The sequence below is a fragment of the Lampetra planeri genome, chromosome 5, assembly GCF_965212315.1.
Source record: "Lampetra planeri chromosome 5, kcLamPlan1.2.h2, whole genome shotgun sequence".
NCBI classification, from domain to species: Eukaryota; Metazoa; Chordata; class Hyperoartia; order Petromyzontiformes; family Petromyzontidae; genus Lampetra; species Lampetra planeri.
The window spans coordinates 15,641,433-15,667,404 of record NC_136111.1 but is presented as its reverse complement, the minus strand read 5'-3'; the positions used below and the strand labels follow the sequence as shown (position 1 = coordinate 15,667,404).

The 25,972-nt window shown below is 46.7% G+C and overlaps 1 protein-coding gene across 1 annotated transcript in view; it reads left to right on the top strand.

The window, feature by feature from the left end:
- The window catches only part of RRAS2 (RAS related 2), a 56,942-nt gene extending 31,875 nt beyond the window's left edge, over nt 1-25,067 (top strand). The window contains exons 2-6 of the mRNA XM_078594713.1: nt 4,352-4,439; nt 8,574-8,676; nt 18,489-18,597; nt 22,226-22,344; nt 23,740-25,067. Coding sequence (XP_078450839.1) covers nt 4,352-4,439; nt 8,574-8,676; nt 18,489-18,597; nt 22,226-22,344; nt 23,740-23,827 — 507 coding nt within the window. The 3' untranslated portion in view covers nt 23,828-25,067. The remainder of the gene's footprint in view (nt 1-4,351; nt 4,440-8,573; nt 8,677-18,488; nt 18,598-22,225; nt 22,345-23,739) is intronic.
- The last annotated feature ends 905 nt before the right edge of the window (nt 25,068-25,972 follow it).

Below are 25,972 nucleotides of genomic sequence, written 5' to 3'. Positions count from 1 at the left end.
AGCGGTTTGATGAAGTATCAGTTTGGGGTTGCCATTCAGTTTTCAAGAATCTCCCCAAAAAATTTGTCTCGATTTCACAGCCTCGTCATGCCAGGATCTCTCGACTCTTGATGTCCTTCCCACGCCACATTGGTCACGGAGATTCTTTGACGATATTTAACCATGCTGGTCAATGTGAGTTGGTTGAAGGTTGGGGAGGGGGGGATGCCTGGCCCGTACAGATATCACTTGCTACTGACATTAGCCGCAGCCTGGAATCTAACTTGGGTCTCTGTAGAACACAGCGCAGTGTGTTAGCCACTGGGCCACTGCTACACCCCCCATATGTCGAATCTAGAGAGTGGTGAAAATACAAAAAATCCTGTCCAAGTCGTAAATAATAATTTTATTTGCCCAACTAAAGTAATGTACTGTGAGCGACAGAATATATTCTTTATGTTCGTGAATCAATGAGTCGTTACTTGCCTGTCCCGACAGTGATCAAAACCACTACCAGTATCTATGCCGTTGACCTTTAAAGAAATGCTACATTTTGTGGTACGTTGCATTAAAAATGTGCAACCGCTGACTAAATTAGTGGCCGCGTGTTGCAGTGGGCAGGCTGCCCAACTCATAAATTAGAAGGTCACGGGTTCAAATCCTGTTTGGTGGTCAACTTACTCCATCATCCCTTCATCCCTTCATGGCTGATCCAATGTGTTTCACTTGATTGAAACTCTACAGTGGTTGTCATATGGAAGAACTGGCCCTGACCATACAAAAGTGGAATTTACAACACTGCCTCGGGGCCACCACTGAAGATGATATGGGTTGTTTGAGCAGGGAAACACTTGAAGTTTTCTCTCCCAAGTGGCTGCTTCACCAGCACTTTGGCACTGCGCTTAGACTCTTATCATCACCCCACGAGTGGCCTGCTCGTGCAGGGGACCAATATGGTGTCAAACACACTAAGCCATCCCCACAGAAATACGGAGTTCAAATCCTGTGTTTGAATCCGGTTTGTTGCCATACTTAGGCAAGGAGACACAGGAAGATGGTGATTACACGGGAAGAGATTTTTACCAGTGCTGCCTCCTCACACTTGAAGACAGCTTGCGTTTGAGGCATTGGAGTTTTGCCCTCTGGAAGCGGGTTAGGTTTTACAGCGTACAGTCAACTTACAGCATCGACTCACTCATGGGGCTCATCATGATAATGTCATAGAGCTGAGCTGGCACTGCTGAGATCCAGGGTTCCTGTTAAGGTGTTCAGCGTGTAGTTACTCTCTGTGAGTTCTTGTTCAACATACATGTCAGGCGCACTCAGCCAGAATGGCTGATATTCTGAATTCAAACCTCAGGGCTGTGTGTGTGTGTCTTTCACTTATTGGATTCATAGTGGCCGTGTCAGAGACACTGAGGCAGCACCGCCTCGGTCCAGGGTTCTACTCCCAGGCAGCGGGATGTTGAAGTCATGGTCTTCTATGCAACACGTTTTATCGACCAATGACCTCTTAAAATGTTATCTGAATTATAAATGCGTTTTATCATCCACTGACCTCTCAATTAAAGCATTGAAAATATTCACGATTTTTCCAAGAAGGCCGAAGTGATGGTATTTGTCTCACGATGAGGCACTTAACAGATGGGCCATGAGAAGGCTGCCATCTCCGACCCCAACATTGCTCCCCCCACGGCTTTGATCTGCCGAAGAAAACTGGTGCTCCATTAACTGCTTCAGAACAGCAACTGGGTCTCTGCACCACACCTCCTCCACAAGTGGAGAATTAGACAACCCACAGTGTGACTACGGCCACCCGAACCAGACAATGGGAGCATATCACGAACGACTGCATCCCTATGGGCCGCTCTCCGGCGGACTGAGCGGTATTAGTCGCATGGCTCACGGACTTCAACTTGGACGTGTGATTGGCATATACTTGCCATACACGCTAAAAGAAGAATGAAAGCATTTCGTGAATTATTCGGTGTCGCTATCCCCCGTACTCGGTTAATATCAAATTTCACAATTCCCTTCGGGCTTTGATTTTTTATTACTTCCCAAAGTGACGCTGCACATACATCGCAGCTGAGTTTTTAAGTTAGTGTGCTTTTTACAACGATGTTTATTGTGTCTGTAACCTTTCCGCATTATTGTGGAAAATGCCGTGATATCTGCATGTGCGGTTTCACGTGTAAGGTCATCAGCACCTTTACACTTTAACTCGGCACTTTTCAATAAACTTCACCCTTCGCACTTACAGCATCATTTCACTGTATTTCCGCTTCATGGTATTTAACCTTCCCTTAGCGCCTGCGAGATCTTTAACAATGCATTGATTCATTGATTAATATTGATTGTTAAGCTAATGATAGATGCTTAAAATCACGGGGGTAAGAAGAAATGTTATTTAATGTGTACATGCCACGTGTAATAGCTTCACGTGACGCCTGCCGTAGCTGGTAGAGCATGCGCTACATTCACCACACTGCTAAAGAGATTATCGAAAGACTGTTCATTCTTATTGATGAATGCGTTAAGTGTATTGATTCTCAAATCAAATCGTAGTGTTTTGAATCAAATCGTCGGAGAGATGGGGAAAATTGCATAACCCCTATTATATACATCTCATTTCTTTATTAACAGGCATTTGACTTTCACCATCTTCCATAGGACTAAATTTGTACATAACTTAAATAGCACAAACAAACACGGCTTTGTCACTATTTCCATTAAACGTCATCAAACCTGTACAGCTTCGAATGACACGCCAAGTAAAATTTCACCTCTGTTGTTTTATGCGATCGGCCAATGGACTTTTCTCAAGTTGGCAGAAGAGCACAAAATGGGTTTTTTCCCGCTAAAAGTGGCGCTGCATTTGCTTGCGTGTACCTGAGTAAACACACTACATCTAATCCCGCACAGCTTATGAACATCACTTAGTGGATTTATTTACCTAAGAAAGCTTCAACTGGGCTTTAACTGGGTCTCCATACACTTTCACGAGGGTCCTGGTTGGGATATTTGAGCAATTTTTTGGACGAGCATTTTTGCTTTTGAGAGAAGACCGCAATGGTCATACGTATGTAGAGACAACACTGAAAAACAATCCAAGCAGATGGCTGGGCAACCTACTTCCCCTCATGCTTCCACAGGTCACCTTGTCTCCTCCGCAGAGTGGTGATCAAGGCCAGGCGTGTAGCACCATGTGTAGAAAATGATTTGCTTGTGCAGGACACTCCGCAGGTTACCAATTTGATTACTACGTAAAGCACGAAAAAAAATGTGTATTTACCAAAGGTGGAGTAATGAAGGTCAAAGTTTTAGTTCTCGGCAGCTGTTGAGAAATGCTTTTTGGCCACACTGGATACACACCGGGTCCACACTGGCATGCACGGGTTCACACCCAGGCCAGTCGGCACCACCTGGGTGATTTGGTTCTTGATAACGGTACCACTTGGTTACTTTTTAGAATCCTCATGTGCAGACCTTTTGAGCTTTAATTCACTTTTACGAGTCCCACGTGGGTTTACCCGGGTACTCTGGTTTCCTCAAAGGGGCCGTCCATAAATTACGTCGCGCCATTTTGGACGATTATTTTACAAATTTATTTAGAAGAAAAAGTCAGACCACCCTCAAATGCGACGTCACAAAGCTCTGCCTCCCCCCCCCAAAAAATATTTCCATTTTGAAAATCTTTTTAAACTATTGTCATTGTAGTGCGTATTTAATGTGGCGCTGCACTCTGATGTTGTAGGAGTGTTGTTATAACAATTCTATATTTATTTAAAGTTGCGCATTTTTATGTGACGTCACATTACTCAAACCCCCCCCCTCGTCACACATCGTCACAAATGTCTGACCCCCCCCAGGTGCGTGACGTCATTTATGGATGGCCCCAAACATGCAAAACACTCATGAAAACAATGGAAGTGACCAAACATCCCGATTTAGCAGCCTCTGGTAAAAGTCATGTAACTCGCTGAGACTTCTAAGATCAACAAGTAGCTTTACTCATGTTAGTTTTGCAAAATTACTTATTAAATTGAAAGTGAAGAGTAAGTGATTTCCTGTTCAAACAAGTTACGTGGCTTCACTCATTTCTATTGATGACTTTGAACCAGTGGTGGATATTTCACAGTCACATGGCCGGGCACAGTCTATGGGACACCGCCTACCAAGCAGTACTTTATTGGGTCAGCTTCCGAAGGGATGAAGGCCTTGGAGACCGTCTCCGACTGGGCGTTAAACGCGCAACCTTCGTGTCGCAAGTCGCGCGTGTGCAAGTCGCAGCGCCGCCCGGCTAGATCGGCCATTCGGCGATCTGCATGCGAACGAGTGTATGACGTAACCCCACCCTTGTCGTTGGCAGTCGTACTTCGTCACGGACTACGACCCCACCATCGAGGACTCGTACACGAAGCAGTGCGTCATCGACGACCGGGCTGCACGCCTCGACAGTGAGTTCACCCCGCGGCATTGTCAGCTGCCGACGTCGGTGTCCACTGGACTCGTGAAGATCGACTTCCCTCGCTGTTTGTCCCGTTTGTGTACTCGCTGTCTCGTCTGTCTTGTCTGACTCGTCTGTGCTTTCAGTCTCATCTGTACCACCTACTGTGCGCCGTTTGTCTCGTCGGAACTGTTTGTACTGTCTGTCTTGTGCGTGCTGTCTGTGAAAATTGCCGGGAGGTGACAGTATGGCAGGCGAGTTTATGAACCCGTCTGAGCTGAACTTTTGTGTTATCACCTTGCATGCACGGTGCACTTTCTCCAGATACTTCCGTTCCCCCCCCCTCCCCACATACAAAACATTCGTAGAAACAGAATTGGCCAAACATTCCAATGCAAGACCCTCCTGATTTATTTACCTCGCTTCACGTGGTAAATAAATCCCCATTATTCTTATTGTACATTGTGACACCACACCCAGCATACCGAGCTTCCTGCCACCCGGGAGGGTCACGACCTGCTGTCACAGTGACTTTGTGCGAGGGCCGAAACTCCTAACTCGAAGGTCCCTCCCACAAGCCGTGACAAGCTGCAGATAGAACACTCTTTTTAGCTTGAATCACTTGACACCCCACGGTACACGAGACACATTTTCAGCGGACATAAGGGATACGATTGGCACTGCGTACGTTTATGCGAGACAAAACACTCTGTTCTCATGCGCACCAGTCAACGCGCGCATCCTGGGCATCCGTGAAGCCTCAGATACACGGGAGCATTGTGACTCGCTTGACGCTGTGCACGCGTGTCAAGTCGCACGCGCGTCAAGTGCGCATTCTCTCTGGGCTCGCGACTTCCCTCGGCAACGTCGCCGCTACACCGGCGCAGTTGCGCCGGGACACACACCGAGCGATTCAGCCTCCCGACCGAGAAACGAGCGTCGGCCCGTGCACCACACGCGTACGTGCGTGCGCCGGTGCACGCACGGCAAGTGCGTGCGCTGATGGTGTACGTGGGGGCGGCGTTCTCCGTCAACGTAATGAATGGGGTCTAGCAAACCTGCAACCTGCATACAGTACAAAAACCCCCCAGCGCTCGGAACCACACGGGCATTCCTCGGCTAACTCCATTCTGTGGCTGTGACTCAAAAGCTTAAATAACTTCGCTCGTTCCCACTAAGAGATATTTTTATTTTATTTCGTTACTAAGGCAACGTAGATTCATGGCAATGTGGCAAAAAACCCAATTCGCCTGTGAAACCCTTGAACGCCACTAATGCAGGCCCGCTGAGCTCCATAGGCCCATCGTGCACCGCGCGCCCATGATGTTAGCTGCGGTAATGGAATTCTCACCGTTCAACATAACTTACAACGGGCCTGCAGAATTATACATAACGTAACAGCTCTCCGTATAGATTGTGAAGATCATCCCGTTACCAGAAAAAAATGTTACATGCACCAAACCCTTATTCACTTTTATTCCTTTACGCTGCATTCACATTGAACTTGTTTGAAGCCCACAACACCTGGCAAACTAGTGCCGTGTGAGAGAAATAACAAGTGGGGGGGGGGGGGCACGCCCAGCTCACCCTGTGTCGGTTAAGGAGCTTGTTTGACCACCATAGTGCACAAAGCTAACAGTCCGGGTTTGGTGAAGTCGGAAGACCCAGTACCAGTGCAAATATTGCTCGGCACTCGTGTTAATCGTGGCCGCTGGGAATCGAACTCGGCTCGTCAGGTTTATCGTGCATTGCGCTAACCACCACTCATTTGTTCGCACCTCTCCACCCACCCCACTCCTTCAAATTTTAACGAACACTTTCCGGGTTTTAACCTCGTCGGAAGCTCTGCCTAAAATGCCTCGTGGATGCTGCCCGCCATGGGAAAATGGTCATGCACCTTTGCTCTAAAGGGTCGTGCTACGTGTTCGCTGTCTGAAGCCCGTGGTATTACTGTAAACTTGATGGCGTTAGTGTCTCCGCAATGCCGGATGACTGGGTTAATTATTGCACAGGTGGAGGCTTTATTTGGTTGCAGTACAGAAAGTGTTCTGAATATGCTTTGCAAGAAAGTGCACACAGTGATGTCATTTAACGTTTTCCGTTTCATGGCCAAGTCAGGTGGAAAACTAAATAATAACTTTATGGGGGAAGGGAGACGGTCGTTCTCATGAAACATCAACGACCTTTCTTGTTTCGCACTGCTGCCTACGCTTGCGGTCTCGTATTTTCAGCCAGAGCTTCTGTGGATTTATATCGGTGGTGGAATCGCGTGACTCGATGGAGACGAGTGCAGTGGGTGAGGAGTTGGCTTCAAGGGTAAAGTCTGAAATAAAACACCTTTTGGGGTTCCTAAGCAGAAAATTGCCCATGCAAAACACGGAGACAAAAGTTAAAGAGAAGGCACTAATCTCCCATCAGCTACTCGAAGCCAGAGCTGGAACTTCCGTATTCCCATGATAGGATTGGTCTGTTCATGTGATGACCACACCGTTGACGTTTCATAAATTGATATTTGTATATTTTGTTGTGACCCCCTGATTTGGATGTTGAACTCACGACCTTCTGATTTCAAGTTGAGTAACTTCTACCACAGTGACATATGGCTCGATGGGTGATTAACAAAATCAATATGCTTCTTATTATTCTTTGGGTCTTTCGGTAAAGTCACATAGATAGGCTCAAATAACATAACAATGTTTGCCACATAGTTGTGTGCAGGGTGAAGGAGGGTAGACATGATAGTGGCACCCAAAAGTCGGCGACCGAAGGAGTGACCTGAAGCTCGAGGGTGGTGGTAATGAGACTAAGTCGTCATTTACTTAAAGCTTTCATGACTGCAGGATTTCATACTCTTTGGGTCTTTCGGTGAAGTCGGTAAAGTCACTTTACCGAAGACCCAAAGAGTATAAGTAGTCATTGAAGCACATGTGGCCTGTGTAACAAGTGGAGAAACAAAAGCCAGTGGTGCTGAGACTGTAAGATCCAACCTTGTGAGGTTGGGTGTCGACTGTCCAGCAGGTCCAAGGGGGTCCGACAGAGGGAAGGACGTGATAGCGAGGTGCATTGGTATCGGTGATATTGGCCATGATGCCCAACTGCACATTGGCCTCGTTAGTGAGATCCACCCCTAGTGGGTTTGACCAGCACCCAGCCATGAACAATCCACTGCCGGACGAAAGCCCCCTCCCCAAGCCGTCGCCATCTCTCATGATCCTGTGATGCTGAATTCGTCAAGGAGCGGAAACTATCACGTCAACTCCGGTCACTCTCGCAGCAGCTTTAGCTGGTCATCGAACAAAGACGGTCACCAAATCCTGCAATTTCAGATGCGCTTCTGCACTTTCAGATGCGCTTCTGCAACCATCTGGAACGCTCTTCCTTCCGATATTAGGAAACCAGTAGAGCTATGTACTTTTAAATCGAGGTTGAAAACGAATTTCTTTAGAACTGCTTTTTGAGTTTAGTTTCTCCTTTTGAGTTTAGCATCTCCGAGCACGGTTGTCGATGTATGGTGCGAAAGAAGTTCAACTTACATACAATTCAACTTTTCACCCACACACGAGCTGATTTCATTCCTCCATCTCTGCAGCGGACATCTGAGGCTTTGCATAATTCTTTAAGTCTGAGTCACAACCACCGTAATTTCCACCAATTGAGTTTGGCATGGTTTCCAATCGTTTTCCTTGCTGTAGCGAACATTATGTTTGTAATTATTCACCCCTTAGTAATTGAATGGACTGTTACAATTCATTCAGGAATTGGTTTTGCTTTTTCTCGTTTGTAATGTCTTGATTGTACTGTTTGTCTTGTCTGTACCGTCTTGTCATGCTTGTACAGCCTGCACGACAGGGTGATTGTAAAGAGAGCACATATTGACGGACTTGTATCATCCGTATATAGTTCAATCTCACTGCTTGACCAAAGAGAGCACAATTCGTTTCCCGCCCAGGCTAACAACATCTCAAGTGGTCCTCTCAGCCATAAACGAACATCCTTTTGCTGGGCCAAGTGTGGTTCAAGTCACACTGTCCTGTCGTGTGTGCCTTACTGGCCTGAATAGGTGCTCGCTAACAGTGCTGGCTCCCACCCCCACAGTATACATGTATTAAACCGAACACTGGGTGTCTGTTGCTTTGTGGTGCAGTCCTCGACACGGCCGGGCAGGAGGAGTTTGGGGCCATGCGTGAGCAGTACATGCGGACAGGCGAGGGCTTCCTCCTCGTCTTCTCCATCACGGAGCGCGGCAGGTGAGCGGCGCGTGACATCTTGGGGAGAGACGACCTTGTCAAGCGTGAGAGCGTGCACAGAGGCAGCATGTAGCGTAAGCCACCCTCTGGCACCAGCCCCTAGTCCCTCCTGGCAAAGCCCCCAAGTGACCCCCTTCCTAGGGATCCCTCCTGGAAAAGCCCCCAAGTGATCTCCCATCCTAGGGGTCCTCCTAACAAAGCCCCCAAGCAACCCCCCTTCCCAGGGGTCCTTCCTGGCAAAGCCCCCAGGTGAGTCCTCCTCCTAGGGGCCCTCCCGGCAAAACCTCCAAAAGAGCCCTCCCTCTTCGGGGTCCCTCCTGGCAAAGCCTCCTTCCTATCCCCAAGTCTCGATAGCAACGGTTGACTTACAGCCGGCCCCTCAGCCTGCTCCTCCTCCACCCCACGATCTTCTCCAGCACAGAGAAGCTGGCAGGCAGCGTCAACCAATGGGAAGCGAGGAGCCATGTGCTCAAAGCCGTTCTCGCATCGTGCAGGTAGCGGGCCCCATCTTTGTGCCCCACGCATAGCCCATGGTTACACACGGTGTTGTGCGGGAGAAAAAAGTGAACCCACAGTGCCGTTCAAGTATCGCAGCCTGTGAGCGCGTGGGCGTACGTTTAAACATGCGGTGTGCACATGAGTGCTTTAGCGAGTGCGATTGTGTGCTAATGAGTAGGCGAGTAACAATTTATCGATTTAAAATTGATTCTCGCCTGACGCACGCATCAGGCCGATGAAACAAAATGGAGAGAACGCACAGGGAAGACAGTGTACGGGACGGAGTGAATGAGACAAAAAGAAACATATTCGTGACAAATCAAATCGTGGAGCGGTGGGGGTGAACGAGGGGGGGGGAGGTGAATCGTTACATGCCTATTAATGAGTATACTACAATCCCAGAAATATTGGTTAAGCTCCTGGCTATCGGTAACATTAGTGGCACATTGAGTTTGGGATGATCTTTTAAAGGCTTTAATTGATGCTGTGTTCATGGTCTGTGCACTGTGTGGGTTCAAATCTGCACCGAGCAAATGGGGTGGTGCTCCTCCCCATTGGCAGCCCCATCATTCCCATAATGGGGCTCACTGTGCCCATAGAACAAAAACTGTGGGCAGTACAATGAAGCGGTACTTGCTTTATTGATCCCGTAGGTATGAAGGCGCTGATTTGGATCCTTGCCCGGGATTTGAACTCGTAGCCTTCCAGTCGTGAGCCGGATGCTCTGACCACAGCATCTAAAATTTCAATATATAGTGAAGCAGTGTCTTGAGGAATGTATTCTCAGACAGATTAAAGTGGACACCACTTAGCTTGATGAGTACAGAGGGATTGCGGGTGGCTCTTGGCTTGGCTACTCGTCCCATGCCGCATAAAATTCTCGCGATGACGTCGGCTACCAAGGACGGGGAGACCTCGAGCCAGTGGTGCAATTATCATAAGAATTACATTCTCTACGTGGCAACGTTAATTCTGAGCAGAGTAATGCATGGATTAGAGAACGGACACAGGTTAAAGACATCGATCTGACGGTTTATAAAAGTTTAAGTGGGTTTTGGCAAGACACGTTCACCGGCAGGGATTGTGACCCATGAGTTAGAATAATGACAGGAGTGGTGGCCAAGAGAGGGAATGCAGCCAAGAGGACGTCACCGACCGTGGAGACGGAGTGATGAAACCAACTCTTGTACAGGTGACGAGTGGCTTGTTACATCGCAGGAGGGTGATAAGAGCTGCCCGATGGCTTGGGGAGACCTTCATCCAGCAGTGGATTAAGCATAGCTGATGGAGATGGATAAGTATTTTTTTGAACAGTAAATAGATAGTCGACTAACAGAGCCACAATTAATGGCTCTGTCCTAAGTGTAGGAATCCAACTGAATGGATGAACCATGACATGCCCCGATGGTGCCGGTGTTGATGATGCAGGGCGGTTAACATTGGTGATCGGTGAGAGAGCGGTGATTGGTGAGAGAGCGATGAGCAGTCCCAGGCAGCGCACTCATGGAAACTTTGACTCAGCGTCCAATTCGTGCTCAATGGGATTGGGAACATTTAAAAGAATGAGATTAATGCTGACTGTTTCTTTAATTCTTAGAAACTGTGGCATGCTTGCGGAAAGCGTGGCCACGACAATCACAAAGGAATCAGTGGCCGAACTGCATGTGGCACGTACAGTACACACACACCACGTGACTCGTGCAGTGGCTCGCTGCTGATGAGGACCGTGACGATTTGTCGATCATAATCGATGCTGGTTCACATCTCCTGCTTGCAGCTCAGCCAGTAGTGGAAATTCCACATTTCCTCTGGTCGGGCAAGTCTATCCATAGGACCACCGTTGACAAAATTGTATTAATTTCATCGACCCCCGAGAAGTTATGGGCTGAGTCAATCCCAGAGCCAAGATTTGAACTCGCAACTTTCTGTTTGTGATCGCCGCTCACGATGCTGCTGAGCACAGAAGAACATGTTACACAAACCACTGGCCACACGTGTGTGTGTTACAGAGAACATGTAACACACACACACCACTGGCCAGACGTGTGTGTGTTACACGGAACATGTAACACACACCACTGGCCACACGTGTGTGTGTTACACAGAACATGTAACACACACCACTGGCCACACGTGTGTGTTACACCGAACATGTAACACACGTCTAAACACTAGTGTCGGTCACCTTTTATTCTTTCTCACAGCTAAACACATTGCAGGTTGATAATTGTTTTTTTACCCTTCTATCTGGCAACAAAACTGACACCTTTTTTTTACAAGGAGTCATGTTTGCATAGACCACAATACCTGCAGTCATAATGCAAACAAAAAAACATAACTCTGATAATGTATGCACTGTCCTTGAAGTTGATTGGTCCACACCCGAGACAGCAGGTATTGTGGTCTATGCAAATATGACTCCTTGTAAAAAAAGGTGTCAGTTTTGTTGCCAGATAGAAGGGTAAAAAAACAATTATCATATTTTTTTACTGGCAAATGAGGTTCCAATGGTGTAAACATTGCAGGTTGTGAAGTTTCCATTGAACTGTCGATTACCTAGTGCTGCGCACAGCTCAAACGTTCAACATTAAACATTTCCTTCCTGCCCCGCGATTAGATAGGGTTAGGGTTGAATGCTCTCACACACACACCTGTTCCACATAAACTCTGAGCAGCGTGTGTGTGTGTGTGCCTTGCTTCATATGTATGTAGGGAGGAGTACTGTAGCGTTAGCGAGCTGCGCTACGAACCCGGTGACCCGAGTTCAATTCTCACTCTCGGCCAACACCAGTGACGATTATCTTAACCGGTCCTAGGCTTTGCCTAGGTCGACTCAGCCTCAAATAAGTCCCTGATGCGGTGTGTAAACATCACCACTGGGGAGACAAAGACGACCGAGCATGGTTTTGCCTCCCCTCGTGTGCCGTGCCGATCTTCATAGGTGCTCACTAACGGCACTTGCCCCAACAGTCTGTTAAGGATGTGAGGGGACATCTGTATTGTGTTGGTTTGTATGTATGTGGGTGGGTAGGTCTCAATGTGCATGTCCCTGTGTATCCGTGTTTTTGTTATCCTTGTTTGTCTGTATCTGTGTATGTGTCTTTTGTTTATGAAAATGTTACGTTTCTTGTGATACTGCATTGGCAGTTGTGAATAAGCACACATAACATCAACTCAGCATATTTGTCATAACGCTGCTCTGAAAAGAAACATGTAATTAGCAGTATTTCTGGCAATGGCCCTTAGTGTGTGATAAAGAAGGGCCGTTGGCGAAACCCTCATGTCATATAATAATGAACAATTTATAATGCACACATTTCGCAAATCGGGCACAATGTTTGGTCGAGAACTCAGAGGTGTGGAGTCAGAGCTCAAAGTCCTTAATATATGTGGTTTTTCCTTTTCGGGTTACTGTAATTTTTAAGCGAGTTTTGTGTATCCGTTTACCTGTTTGTCTGTGTGTGTGCGTGCATGTTTCCTTTGCGTATGTGGCTCGTGTGTCTTTGTGTTTGCATCTTTTTAGCATTTTGAAAAGCGATCACATGTCGCTGCTGTCCAAAACCAAGTCGTGTTTGTGAGTGCGCGCATACTTTTGATTTTATGCGTGCGAAATGCAGCAGCGTGTCTCCAGAGCGAAGTGTGAGCAATTTCTTCCACACATGGGTAACATTCTTAAGTGGCACTCTCAGAGCAATAACACTCGCGTGTTTATGTTATATACAGTATATAAATTCTAATTTAATGGTAATTTTCCACTCGCACATCACGTGGACAGGACCCGGCAAACACGGGCCAAAATCTCTCTTTCGCACAGAAGTGTTTATTCATGAGCAGGTGAGCGAGAGTTTTCTTGATAATGAAGTTTTCCTTTTTTGCAAACGAGGTCTGGGATGAAAACAAACCAGTGGGACAAACATACTTCACTGCATAAGATAATAATAATAATAGGCGATTGTAAATAGAAAAGCACATTTGGCAGAGATCTGGAAAATATGGTGTGGAAAAATACCCCAAAATATAATTGAAAGCAATACATTAGTAATATTTTATCACTTTACTTCATCATCCATGGTCTCTCCAACGCTGGATGAAGTCCTTCCCATATATATTACACATACTATAAATAGTCTCTCACCAATACATGTCAATGCAAAGTTGCACTTTAACTTTGTAATCATAAAATATATTTTTTTCCCAAAAAATATATTTTGTCGTTGTTCATGCAACGTTCTTCATTAGGTAAATCGTAAGATCAGTCACATGCGTGGAATTTGAAACGTGCGCGCATGTGGGTGGCTTGGCGCCCGTAGGTCGAGGAGATGATTATACTGGTAGGAACCCACTGCTTACACCAGCCCACAAGGGATTATTGTGTCCGTCCATCGTGCAGGGAGGGGCTGGGTGGGGAGGGGCTGGGTGGGAAGGTGGGGCTGGGTGGGGAGGAGAGGGTGGGGAGGGGCTGGGTGGGGAGGGGCTGGGTGGGGGTGGGGCTGGGTGGGGGGTGGGGCTGGGTGGGGGGGGTGGGAGGGGGGATGCTGGGTGGGGAGGGGCTGGTCACCCCGTGGTGCCCTTATAAAACTCAACGTTTAACCTACTCACGCCAGCTTGTGCCCGCCCTCACAGTCGGGCATATTTGCGGAATACACCACGCCGCCGTTGACCCTGGCCATTGACCGAGCAACCCAACCTTCCTACCAGCTCCCTCCGCAGGAATGTCTTTGTCCTACACGCGCGGTGACGTCGCCTTTGAGAATCCACGCTCGTTCATTTACATACAGATGCAGAACGCGCAGTACTCTGCCAACTTTAGTCAGATGAGCTGCGTTACGAGTGCGTCGTGAACCTCCGGTGTCACCGCCTCGTATTCGTGGGTTTTCTCCAGGCCACTCCGAATTCTTTCCACTTGCCAAAACTCCCATGAGTGGAATTTGCCAAATAATCTAAGTGCAGGACCCTCCTGAAAAAAAAGTGGGCCTGGAAGACCTCGAGGTTTTCGTGAATAACATGAAGCACATTGTAATTATTATTATAATATAAAATCCATGAGCAGACGAGAAACGCCTTCACATATCTGTTCCTCCATGTAAAATGTAAAAGTGTTCTTGTTTGTATACATCACATGAGTCACACGGCATTCTGGGAGTGCGTTAATTGAGCATAGTTGGCCCAACGCTAGCGCATTCGGCTGATTCTAGATTTGAAGTTTTCGTGACTGCAAGGATTCATACTCTTTGGCTTTTTCGGTAAAGTCACGTAGGCAAAAAATACATAAATGAAAAAACAACTAAATTAAATCACGACGTTTCGGAGGCAACACAAGCTTCCGCCTTCAGGTGGACCCGTTACAGCCAAATTCACTGTAATAGGTGAAAGCTTATTACAGCTTATTACAGAAAGCTTATTACAGCTTATTACAGTGAATTTGGCTGTAACGGTTCCACTTGAAGATGGGAGCTTGTGTTGCCTCCGAAACGTCGTGATTTAATTTAGTTGTTTTTTCATTTATTTGTTTTTTACCTACGTGACTTTACCGAAAGAACCAAAGAGTACGCACTCGGCTGGTTTCCATGTTCAGCGTCTCATCAGCAGTGGAACCAATGATGGTGATCTGCAAAGTGTATGTAGGCAAGGACCCTTTTTGTTCGATATTGGGCCTATATCGACGCAAAACTATATAACCCATAACCACAATATAATCGTGAGCATCACTGATAATTATTATTGTGTGTGTGTTTTTTATGCGGACTGGTACAGCACTATTCAAGGACAGTGCATACATTATCAGAGTTGTGTTTTTTGTTTGCATTCCGACCGCAGGTATTGTGGTCTATGCAAACATGACTCCTTGTAAAAAACAAGGTGTCAGTTTTGTTGCCAGATAAAAGGGTAAAAAAACAATGATCATGGTACAGCACCTTCAGTCTTGACTAAGATGTGAACTGACGCTGCGCCATCTCGTGGTGACGGACGAGAACAGCGCTTTTATTAAACAAATCACAAAGTCTTTTACGTACTTGGTTCGTAAAGGCTATCTTCGGCAGACAAAAGTTTTCAATAAATATAATAATTGACCTGATATGATTTTTTGTACAGTTTTCATCTACGATCAGACACTAACAACTCCAAAAATGTGTGTTTTTTCCGCTAAAAACAAATAAAATTGTTGACGACTTGATTAAACTTATTATATTTAAAGACGTGCCCATTGGAAACCGATCAACTTAAAGATTTCGTTTTTTTTGTTATTAGAAAGAACAAAAATGTATTAACTTAATATTCTGAGAGCAAACTCTATCGTTTACTGTTTTCAAATTATTCTAATTTGAACATCATAAAATGCGTATTTTTTTTTTCAAAATCACTTGAATCGGAAATATCTCAAACAATAAGATAGAACAATGGTTCTCGCTTTAATTGTATTTTCTGTTTAGCATACTATCTAACGAACAAAAAACGCAATCTTACATTTTTAACGGTTTCTAAACGACACGCATATACATGTTTATGAGCACCTAAAATTGAGTTTTGGTGGCCTTAAGTAGAAAATTCTCAGTTTAATATTTTTCTCCCTGTCGCGTGTGTCCTAAAAGCTACCTGTGTAAAACAAGTTCAGCTTTTTACCTTGTCGGGAAATACCTTCGAGGTTTTTGAGACATACATACATACAGATTAAGGTGTTTATTTATATAGATGGTGGGTAATGTATATTCATTCTTTAGTCATTTATTACGCCCAGGATACATGCTGCAAATGAAGCGTGCGTAATATTTACCTGCATCATTTATGATTCGCAGTGCTATGCAAGTGAAACTAAACTAAGCAGGCCTGCTGAGCTACATGGCTATTTTTCAGAAGCGACCTGGCCACAAATTATAAAAGCTCAACCAAGCGGCTTAAAATGTAGAAATGTATAGCAACCAAATACTCAAGGCATGTTGATTCTAAATGTGGAGGGAAAAACCGGAGGTCTAGGAAAAAATTCCGCACGACCACAGGGTGAACATTCAGACTGCAAATATACAGCAGGTGTCAGGGTTGGGAATGAAACCACGACCTCCTGTATACCAGGCGATGTAGTTAACATCTCGCCACCATGGCACGTGATTGCTTCATGGGTACCCTGCAGCCACTGTGGTTTCGACAACCACGACAATGTCAAAATAACGATTTGAATCTGGAAAATAACCCTGACACCATATCATGACAATTAGGTAGGCAGGTGTGTCGGGATACAGGTAGGTGGTGGGTAGATGGGAAGGTGTGGAGGTATCGTCTGTTGGAGTTGTGGAGAGTGGTAGCGCAGTGATTAATGTACTTGCACTATAAACCTGGTGGACTGATATTCGTTCCTGATAGCGGCTAACATCAGAGTGGTGAAGTATGGTCATACAACTCCCATGACTGACAAAGCAGGGGTGGAGGTCTCCATATAGCAGTGGATTGACAAAGGGTTGTAAAAACCTGCCCTTTATTTAAAGCAGGTGATAGTCTAATGCCATCTTGTTTATAATGATACAGACTCTTTTCTGTGTCCCCCTGCCACATGTCTGATGAACCTAGTCACGAGTTAATACTGGTAGGAACCTCCTGGTTACACCAGCCCACAGGGGATTATTGTGTCCGTCCGTCGTGCATCCAAAAATGGGACGGGTGGGGCTGGGTGGAGAGGGGAGGTTGGGGAGGGGCTGGGTGGGGAGGGTGGGACGGGTGGGGCTGGGTGGGGAGGGGCTGGTCACCCCGTGGTGCCCTTATAAAACTCAACGTTTAACCTACTCACGCCGGCTTGTGCCCGCCCTCACAGTCGGGCATATTTGCGGAATACACCACGCCGTCGTTGACCCTGGCCATTGACCGAGCAACCCAACCTTCCTACCAGCTCCCTCCGCAGGAATGTGTTGGAGGGTTCAATCCATTGATCAAAACAACTGTTTAAAATATGTGCCTAGGCTGTGTGTTAGGGGCTGTTTGTCACAAGTTTGAAGCTCCAATAATGAGAACATTTTAATGTTCCGGTCAAACGTTTCAGTATTGCATGCTGGTGACAGCACAAACATGCCTCTCGCACATTTTAGCATGTCAAAGCAGCAACGTCACTGTAGTGGTATGATGGAGCCACCTGACCATGATTTTAAAGTATTTTTCTTCTCATTACCGAAGCTTAAAACTTGCGTCAGCTGCCCAGAACACAGGCACCTTGGCAACAAGATGAGTGCTGATCATTTGTTTTGGTCGTGACTTTGTTTAGCAGGTGTGACACTCACCCCAGCAGGGTCATGCCTGCCTTCACCATTGCCTCTCTTACATTATGGGGTTTTTTTCACCGCGTAGCTCTGGGAAAATAAATTGAAATAACATAAAAGAGAAGAATATATATCGGGAACCCGTAGCTCCCTGCTTATTCGTGTGCACTCATCCGGCACACGTGCGATCAGGCGAGAGCGAGTTCATAGCTCCCCACCCCCTCTTTCGCTGGCCCTCCCACCCGCTCGCCCACCCTGTTGAGACAGACGTGACATCACACCATTCCTGTGCCATTAATCAGGTCTCATGGATGGGGCAGTAGGGGCCGGGGATGGCTGTGGGTGGTGGGAGAGGGGGCATTCGAGGTGTGGTGGCCACTGGGAGTTAAAACTATTTTTAAAAACTAAACTTTTTATTTTACCAGGTAATGCCCACTGAGCTATATAGCTCTTTTTCAGAAGCGACCGAGCCACAAATGATAGCTCAACAAAGCGGCTTATCATGTGGAAATCTATAGCAGGCAAATGTTAAAAACGCATGTTGATTCTAAATGTGGAGGAAAAAAACGGAGGACCCGGAGAACACTCGATTACAGGGAGAACATGCAAACTCCAAATATACAGCAGGTGTCAGGGTCGGGCCAAACCCACGACCTCCTGTATACCAGGCAAGGCAGTTTACATCTCGCCACTGTGGCGCCCAGGGTTGCGAGATGGTTAAGAGCCAGGTGTACGTGCCAGGTGTACGTGCCAGGTGTATAGAACAAGTGGAGGAAGGGGCAGCCAAGCGGGCAACAACTGAACGATTTGTAACCGGGACATTAAAGTAATGTTTTTACCAGTGGAGTTTGGGTAAAAATCATTATTAATAAAGTCTGCAAAATAGATTTGTGTATAACATGACTCGTGCAAAAAAATATTGATGTGCGTATCCATTTCATTATCTGATGTTATTTTTGTGCAATGTGCAGTTTTAATTGTGGTTAATAAAAAATTTTGTATTGACTTCCGTGTATACTTTTAAATTTCGACGTATATTTCACCCTATTATGAATGTGGTCCTTGTGCCTGCAGCTTTGATGAAATCTACAAATTCCACCGGCAAATCCTGCGCGTGAAAGACCGGGACGAGTTCCCCATGATCCTCGTCGGCAACAAAGCGGATCTCGATCACCAGCGCCAGGTAGCACACCGTACAATGACCCCCCCTGTCCTTCCTGGCTCCCCACCTCTGAACTCTGACCTATGTCTGCTCGTCCACTCCTTCCTCCACATGTTTTGTATGTACACCCACCTCTTAACCATCTCGCCACCATCGGCGCCATGGTGTCGAGATGTTAGCTACCTTGCCTGGTATACAGGAGGTCGTGGCTTCGATCCAGACCCTGACACCTGTATATTTAGAGTTTGCACGTTCTCCCCGTGGTCGTGAGGATTTTTCTTCGGGTCCTCCGGTTTTCCCACAATATTTAAAAACATGTGTTTAAGAGTATTTGGCTGACATACGTTTCCATGTAAACCACTTCATTGAGCTATCATTTGTGGCCAGGTCGTTTCTAAACAATATCTTTATAGCTCCGTCGGCCTTACCTGGTAAAATTAAAGTTTTGAGTTTTTTAGTAACCTCCATCCTGTACAGCTGTGTCATACGACGTCTGCTATATGCGCCTGTACCATTGCCAAATGTAATTGGTCAATTGTAAGTGTCTTCGAAAGAACATTGCACGGGTGATGTTATACTCGGTACACAAAGTGATGCAAAGTCCACGATGTGGTATGTGAGGTACATTGGTGTGGTAGCAGGGAGCGTATTGGTGCGGTGGTAAGAATATTGGAGTGGTGGTGGTGGCAGTAAGCACACTGGTGTGGTGACTTTCAGCACATTCGTGCGGTGGTGAGAACTATGGTGTGGTGGTGCGCAGTGGTGTGATGGCAGTGAAGGACGTTGGTGTGCTGGCGGTGAGCACGTTAGGGTGGCGTTGTGCACGCAAGTGCGGTGCACGTGCTTGCGCTCTGCGTCACCCCACCACATCCACGTCTCCTTGGTGATCATGTGCAGCTCGGCATTCTTGCGGTGTGAGCTGGTGCTGTGCCAGAAACGCCGGATATTTCTGGGGATCACCTTTCACTCGACACCACCGGAAAAGGCCCACAGAGAGCCGTAAGGCGGCGCGAGCAAAGCGGCCGGCAGCTGGAAGCCCCAAATCTGTCCTTTTCACAAATCTCACCCCCTCGTATTGTTTCCGTTTAGTTTGTTTTGGTCGTTTATTTAGCCCAGCTGCATCCCATTTGCTTTGGCAGACACTGGCCAGTCATTGTGGTGAGGCGGTCAACTCAGTCGTAAGGGTTCGGAGTTCAAATCGCAGTTGGTGGTTGAATCGGCAAATCATCTCTCTCTGATGGAGAAGATGAGCCTGACTTTGTAACAAATCATTTGTGTTTGTCTTTTGGGGTAGGCTGGCTTACATCATAGGAATGTGGAACTTACACCCAGTGTGGTGGCTCATGACTGCGATTGGTTGCTTTGGGCTAAAAAAATGGGTGGCTGGTTCGTGCCAGTTTGTGAAACAACCAAACCCCCTGCTGCTCTTGATGTGGCCATTCGATGGCAGTGGAGCAGGTGCATTTTTTAAATCCATCTGTGCATCTCTCTGGGTGTTATTCCCTTCATGCATGGATTTACTCCGGGTAACTCTGGTTGTGCCACAAACTAAAAAAACACATTCATATTTACTTTGCCAAACATATGAATGCAAGATCCTCCAGGAAGAGTTTGTCAAGAAGTTCCAGGCTCTGTGATTGTGATGGCCATTATGAGCTCCATGGTGCAAGTGGGCACCTCCCATCTCAATATGCTTTACAACCTCACTTCCGTAACGTTGCAGTCCTGACGGTAGTAGAACGTATCGATGTTAAACCTCTTTTGTATCGTACGTAGCCAACCGTGGTCATCGGAGGTGCGGGGCAAGGACAAGAAACTAAACTAAAAAATCAGCTCGAAACAAATGAGTTTTCGATTTAGATTGTTTAAAAGTGCATAGCTCCAGTGGCTTCCTCATATCTGAAAGGAAGAGCTTCCAGACGGCCGCAGAAGCGCATCTGAAAGCGCGTAATGCGGTAACCGTCTTTGTTCGACGGCTGCTTGTGAGGATGACCAGAGTTCGCATGATGGTTTATGCTCCTTGATGAGATCAGAAAACACCGTACACACATTTTATTTTTGGAAAAACAGCACAAAACAACGTCAAGCGTACCACGTTGGACTGGACGGCTGCAAGTCCATGTTTGGAGGTGCTGTCTGAAAACCATTAACTCCCTTTCCTGCAATTACAGCTTTTTAGGTAGCTCGCAATTAGTCCTGCTCCACCAAGTTTTGTGTAGCGTTATTGTAAGGAAAAATTGGGCGCGCATAAATAAAACGCAGATGTACCTCAACGCCTCATCAGACAGGGAGGCATTGTGTTAAACCTTCGCAAGCCACGCTGCGAGGCACTCGCCCCTGGCTGGTCGAGCGGTCGCATTTCCTGTCCAGCTCCGTGGTGGAGGCGCGACATCGTTTCCCTCCACCGCCCCCATCCGTGTTGGCTCCGCGTCGGCGGTGCGGGAGCACGATGAGCAGTCGGTTCTGGCCGACTGTAATCCCAGACCCGTAAACTGAACTGGCACTGAGTGATTAAAGGACGCAACCTAATAAGGCCAACAACAAGTTTTAAGCTTCATTTACCAGAAAACAAAGAGCTTAATGAGATATTCGACTTTAAAGTTACAGGCGAGTGTGGTGTCTTGAGCACTCCTGATGTTTTGTGTTCAAATCTGGATTCCAGCCACCCAAACTGAACCCAGATCTTCAAGTTCACCGAGTTGACGGTTATAACTGTCAAGACCTAACTTAGATGCCCAACTGTTTTACACCATTTCTAGATTTGAAGCTTTCGTGACTGCAAGGAATTATACTTAGTTTATTTTTCGGTAAAGTCACGTAGGTAAAACAAATCAAATAAATGAAAACAACTAAATTAAATTACGACGTTTTAGAGGCAATACAAGCTCCCTTCCATCAGGTGTTAAAAGGGCACAGCAAAATAACTGTAGTGAGAGTTATTTGTGATGAGACATTGTTATATAGGGTAAGAGGAGGGGGAGGAGCCAAGGAGGACGGGCGCAGGATGGGGGGGGGGAAGCTTGTGTTGCCTCCGAAACGTCGAGATTTAATTGAGTTGTTTTCATTTATTTTATTTTATTTCATTTATTGTTTTACCTACGTGACTTTACCGAAAAAACCAAAGAGTATTTTACATTACTTTACGACCCATTGTTAGGCCAATTTCTGTTCAATGAGTGTGTTTTTGTCTGGAAGCCCGAAAACCCAGAGCAAACCCATACATATGATGGCAATGACGTTCAACATTTCACACAAGGGTGGATCACTGTACTCGTACTTACATCTCCTAGCCACCCTCGCAGCTTAACAGGTCTGTGTATTCACAAGTCTACGTGATCCGTCAACCCTCTCCTTCAAAGTACTAGGTGCGGACCACCATTCCGGCACAGCACATCAGCTTGTAAGCGTCATGTGCCTGTGCTTATCGAGTCTCTATTTGCCCAAGATAATTATTATATTCTTTGGATCTTTCGGTAAAGCCACGTAGAAAAAAAAATCAAGATATTACGAGGGAAAAGCAAGGAGACGCATCAGTTGGCAGGACGATGCGAGTAGTTGAATGGGGACTCTACACAAGGGAAGCTGAAGATCAGGAAAGGTGACCGACTTTTGGCTTCGGTGCCTCGCGTGTCGTGTGCTGCTGCTGCAGGTGACGCAGGAGGAGGGACAGCAGCTCGCTCGCTCCCTCAAGATCCCCTACATGGAGGCCTCGGCCAAGGTGCGACTCAACGTGGACCAGGCCTTCCACGAACTCGTCAGGGTCATACGGTGAGGGACACCGCATGCGCGTGCACACCGCCGTACACACATTCACGTTCGTACGTAAGCGTGGATGTGTTTAGTTGCACTGGGACTTCCAGTATGCACATGCACACACACGTGCACATCGCATGCAGACACGGTTGAACATGGGCACACGTGGTTATACAATCCTGCAGTCTTACGCCCGCATGGTCATACATGCGCTCACATGGTATTATAAACACATGCATGGTCATACATACACTTAGACGTCTTATACACACACACACGTGGCCTTACAGCTACACGTACAGTCCCATGTACACACACATGCGCTCAGTGCTCTGTTCACCCACACTTTTTTTTACCACACCCACATGACAAATTCTGCATCTCATGAGTTGCAGATAAACAAAGTACTGTAAGTTTATTTTTTAAGTTGCTACTTTAGCACCAAGTGCAATGGCCATGTGATCAATGTCTCTGGATGAAAACATGTGAATTACCAGGTGTGAGGATTGGGGATCCAGCGGTTGATATGGTGGCCAGAGAATGGGAAGTGACAGCATGGGAATACAAACCATTCTCTATGGGTTTGTGTAAGGATCCTAACAGCAGCATTCCACGTGTGACAGCTGGAGATGAATGACTGAGGAATTCCATGAAGGGAAGAGCGGGGTGAAGGAGGGATCCAGCAGTGCCGGAGTTGAGTTGTCATGAGCAAGGAGATGATGTGGAGGTCGTGGCAGGATTAAGACCTGACAAGCAAGGGACAAAGAGAATCAGAGTGGAAAATGGCAGCATTTCAAATCTTCACACAGCATTTAGAGGTGGAATATTTGTACATAAATCAAGTTTAAGGTTTGCTGGGCTGCTGTAGAATGTTCGAGCTTCAGACAGGAAGAAGCTGCTACGAGAGCGGAAGAAGAGGGTGAACGTATGTGATCGAGGAATATGTAAAGCGGAATCAATGATGGGCTACTGTTTGTGCGTCTGTGACACAGCATTACATAGTCCATCATGGGTGAACTTAAATGGAGAAAAGGTTTAGAATATCTAGATGTTGAACTTTTTTCTCATCGTACGTAGCCAACTGCGTTAATCAGAGGTGTGAATGCATATACGGTCAAAAACTGACACCTGTGGGATATCTTTGCTTAGACGTGTTGTTCGAGGAAATCTCATTCGGCAAGGCAAGGGGAGACCGAGATGGAAGTCATCGATGGTTTTAGAATGTTGTCCGATTTTTACAAATGAGTCCAAATGAGGAGGGACGTGGGTACTGGTCATCCCTGCCTGTGTTTGAAGCAGTAGAGCAGGGTAGCCAATCACATATTTATGGGATTTAGAAGAGATAAGCGGATGTGTACATGCAATGAGAGGGGCAATAGTGAACAGTCGCGCACCATCTATGACCCACAGGAAGTTCCAGGTGGACGAGTGCCCGCCTTCCTCGGAGCCGCCCACGAAGGAGTCGACCGAGAACGGCTGCCGCTGCGTCATCCTCTAACGGCCGGGCGGAGCGCTCGTCCACTCGCCCACTCCTCGCCCAGCTGTCCTCTCACTCGCCCGCACCCCTTCCCAGACACCGACCCCGCCAGTCGACGACGCTGCCACCACTAAGCCGAGCTGCCCCGGCAGCGCCGTGATGGGAGTAGGGGGGGGGCTGGAAGAGTGAGCGGGTGTGGCGCGGGAGCGGGGAAGCGGTCTCTCTGTTTTATGCAATGCCTTAGAGTGAGGGCCAGGGCCCACATCATCCTGCTACCACCGCGCTCGTCGTTTTAATGAAAACTACTGGGAGTGCATGCTCCATTAGCCATGCCCACCGTGTCCCTAACACGTACCTTCACCGCGCAGAGTAGACGTGTAAGACTTAGTGACCGTTGTATTAAGCCTATTGTGTAATGTCGACCATTTTGGGGGGGGTAGAGGTGGGGGGTAGGGTAGAGGTGGGGGGGTGTAAAGAGAACCCAACACGGGTAACTGTCATTAAACATCCTCCTATGCCAAAGTTGTAATAACTTCTTAAGCCCGCGTACCAGAAGTGCCCGTTTGTGATGAGGTATATATGGTGATGTTAACCCACGACAGCATTTGCTTCCCCGCATTAGGGTGAAGCAGTGCTCGTGTGGTTCACACACGCACTGCGCTTTTCTCCCGGCGTCCCAGGTTCGACTCTAGATCGGATTTGTTGTCCATTTGGCCAAATGGTTATTTGAACGTATCTTGAGCCTCCTCCCTGGGTCAATCTGGCATAAAATTAACTGTTGCGGTGGTTGAGCTTCACTGGGGAGACAAAGGTGGCCGTGCATGTGTGAGTGGTACTGCTCTTACTGGCTCCTCAGCCGTGTTGCCATGGCAGCCTTAATAGCTAACAGCACGTGCCAACAAAGGCAGAGTGGAGGTGGGCTCCTTGTTTTACCCTTAAGCCGTGTACATCCCCCATATGGGCATCGTCGCGTGTACGGCGCGCTCGCCAACGATGTACGTGGTATTGAGACACAGTAGTCATTGAAGCGAGAAGTCGTACAAACTGAAGGTGACAGGCAACGTGTAGGCGAGACTGCCGGGTGATTTTGTGAAGAGGTGGCGGGGGGAGGGGGTTGTCAATCTCTCCCCCGCTGTGTAAAATATAACGAACAAAAAAATCAAAAATCGGTGGAAAAAAAATTTACGTCAAACTTTAAAAAAATTAAGTATATAGTTGTGACTGCTTGCTAATGTTAATTGCAATATATTACCAAATAGTGTGCCTGATTGCATGGTGGATTTTTTAAAATGTTTTTTTATTTTTACTGTTATCGGTTTTTTTCAAGACTTGCAAGTTCATTGTATCGGAACGAGTGGCGTTCGTTCTTAGTACAGAAGGCAGGGGTCGGATGGGCGCGGTATTTCATTATTTTCTTTTGTGCCTGAAATAATGCGACTAATTTAGCCATTAACGGTGTAAATCGACCGAAAGAGGTTGTGCGTTTCGGTTCAGATTCAAATGACAACGCAAAAAAGTTCAAGCATAATTCTGTTGCCAATGGTTTTATTTCATTTTCTTAACACTGTTTTAAGTCCAGCAACTACTGTAATGTCTTTCTGTTTTTAGAGTGTGTTGCCCGATTTTTACATTACCCTATAAATCTGTCCACCTGCTTCTGCTGTGCTTCCTTAATGTTGGTCATCATTGCCTGTTGTTATTTTAAGGTCGTCCACTGACCTGCCTTTTTAAAGCCGTTGAAAAAAAAAAATCTGAAAAAAAAATAATTGTAATCCTATTCCTTATTTTCATATATAGCCAACAAAACTGGTATTTTTATATGTTTATAAGTCCAATGCTTTCACAAGTATACGTTTGTGTATATGTACATAAAGGACGAGTAGTGTGTGCCTGCCATGCGTCGTTTAGTCTCGTGGGACGAGAACTGGGTGGATTCACCATTGGGAGTGAATGAACCCTTACCCTGCCATTTCACCGTAACTCGGTTGTCTGGTATCCCCCACCTCCCCACACTGTCCTGTTTGGGATAAGTCGCAAAAGGCTACAACCATGGTGTTGGGTTGATGTCATGTGGCATGAAATTGTCTTGGCAAGGGTGCAACGAATTTTTATTTGGCAAATTATTTCATTAGGCTGGTGCCACAATTCACATATTTCCAGACAGTG